This window comes from Leptonychotes weddellii, unplaced genomic scaffold, assembly GCF_054177405.1.
Source record: "Leptonychotes weddellii isolate Sample4059 unplaced genomic scaffold, ASM5417740v2 HiC_scaffold_24045, whole genome shotgun sequence".
Lineage (NCBI taxonomy): Eukaryota > Metazoa > Chordata > Mammalia > Carnivora > Phocidae > Leptonychotes > Leptonychotes weddellii.
The window spans coordinates 1-2,397 of NW_027830700.1; the positions used below are offsets into that span (position 1 = coordinate 1).

General features: G+C 47.3%; 1 protein-coding gene across 1 annotated transcript; it reads right to left on the reverse strand.

Annotated features, from left to right (window-relative positions):
* Positions 1–241: 241 nt before the first annotated feature.
* On the reverse strand, positions 242–1,673 carry MAGEH1 (MAGE family member H1). Its single transcript, XM_006733590.3, has one exon. It carries the CDS (start codon positions 1,413–1,415, stop codon positions 756–758), a length of 660 nt encoding a protein of 219 aa, XP_006733653.1. The 5' UTR covers positions 1,416–1,673; the 3' UTR covers positions 242–755.
* Positions 1,674–2,397: the final 724 nt, after the last annotated feature.

Genomic DNA, 2,397 nt, shown 5'->3' on the forward strand with positions numbered 1-2,397 from the left:
CCTGTGATGTCCCCTCTTTCCCGTCCCACCCCCAAGACAGGTCACATAAGTGTTTCTACATTTTTATGGCACGCCATACTCACTCCCTATTACAGCGTTTACCACACTGCCAGTTTACGTATTTGTCTCTCCTGTGTAATCCCGAACATTCTTTAGAACTGAGGGCTGTGTGCCACAGAGTATCCCCAGAACCTAGACTGATGCCTCACACATAACTGGTGGTCAGTAAATGAACAAGGTGTCCTCGTCATTATGCTTTTATTTTTTTTCTTGCACAGTAACTAAGTAAATTCATGGTAGTTGTTAGTTTTCTTTACACAGTAGCAGAAACAAAGGTTTCAGAAAGGTCAGACATAAAAGAATTCCCCTATCCTTCTCTCACATTACTGGTTATTTCAAACTTTCAAGAACAGCCTATTTAAAATATGTATCAGATCACAGAGTATGATGGACTCATTTTACAACGTTGGCAAAACTGTTATACTAAATCTCAATGACAGAAAAAAGAAAAAAAAATCTTTTCTGCAATCGTATCTTAATCATAATTTGACCTTAATCAGCACTATATAAAATGTATACAATCGTACAATATCCATAGCAAACGCTCTATATTGCAGTTAAACAATTAGCACTGATCACAAATATCAAATGCCCCCCTTTTCCCATCATATTCAACTCAGGACCCAGCTAATCTACTCCTTGGGGTAACTTTGATATTGTTTCCAACCCCCCTCAAGAGTCTGCCCCAGATTTCCCTAAGGTGCGCTGTAACCCTTAGCACCTGAATTGAGGATAGCCTCAACTTCTGCATCATCTTCAGAATCCCAATCATAATTACATGGCCAGTCCTTGGAGCATCGGTTACGCACCCTTGCCACAAAATGCATGACTTTCAGCTTGCTGGATTCCACGTGTGCTCTAGGTCCCCAGAAGAACTCATACTCCACGGGACTGCTACGCGGCACCGGCTTATAAATCAGGTACCCTCTGCGCACAAACTCCTCTGTGACGACCTTCTTTGGATCTCCAAAGATGCTGTGCTGCCGGCCAGGCTGCATTCCCAACTTCCCAAGCACTTTCCAGACCAGGGCCTCCTTGGCGCTGTTGCCCATGATGAAGATGAGGGCTAATATGGACATCAGGAGACTTTTCTTGGTGCCCTGAAAATTGCTCCGGGCTACCGAGGGCTTTTGCACTTGAGCAGTGTTGGAGGCTTCCTCAGGCGTGGTGGAGGCCTCCTCCGGAGTGCTAGGGTCTTCCTCAGGGCCACTCAGGTCGTCCTCCGGGGTGCTTGGGGCTAGAGATGAGGCCATCGGGGTCTCAGAAGCCTCTGAGGCCTGGATCTTACGGTTGTTGCGGTTCTCTTCTGCGGCCCTTGCGTTACGGCGGCGCCGACTCTTTCGACCCCGAGGCATGTCTTCTACTATGGGCTCTTGAGCTTATTGCAATTCTAGGGAAAGATGCCTGCAACTTCTGCAGAACGCAACTACCTCTAACTTAAGAAGCGGCTGTCGCTGAAGCCAGCAATGTCAATAGTCTTTGTAGCAACAAACCAGACGTTCTCAGCGAGAAAGCTCACTCCCAGGGAAGCTGAAATGCATGAGCAACCGCCATCTGCACTCGCTCCCGCCGCAAGCGCGCGCGAATGCTCTGCAGAACTGACTCCGCCTTTTCTGCCACGCACTCCGAACTCCAAAGAGGAAGTGGGCGTCTCCTCCACCCAGATTTCCGCTGTCAGATAGGAAAAGAAGCTCAACAAGGCAGGGGTGGGACTAGGGCAGAGATGACAGCTAGAGATTGGCAAGGGCAGGGGAATACACGGGAGAAATGAATACCATAGGATTCTTGTGTTTTTCAGTTTGGTACATTTGCTCGCGGGTATTGGGAAGGAATTCTCACAGAATGCGGCATGTACATGTATGTGTGTCAAGGGGTGGTGGTGGAGTGTGTGGGGGAATGGAGTTGAGGAGTGTATTTGTGGAGACATCAGTGGTCTCAGTTATCCTTTCCTGTCTTGGCTTACACAGCACATTAATTTACCATCCCTGTTCTCAGAAATAGTTTATGTGTATACTAATTGATTCATGGACCCATCTAGGACCCAGATAAGATGCCTATGGCTGAATTGCTGGGTGATGAGGGGAGGTGGGACTGCAAAAGCTGTGAACACTGTGCAAGAGGTGCAGAATCTTTAAATGTTCTATATTCATGGGATTATTAAGCAGGTCACTGACTGGATCAGACTTGCATTCGCAGAGCTTCACAGAGGCTGTACAGACTGTTGTCTCGCAGGTCATTAGGAAGCAATCAGAATAAGAAGCGAGACGAAAAGAAAGTGAGCCTTAAAGCAGTTGCCATGAGGATGGGGATGCAGAAAGCCATTTTAAGGGTGATCCT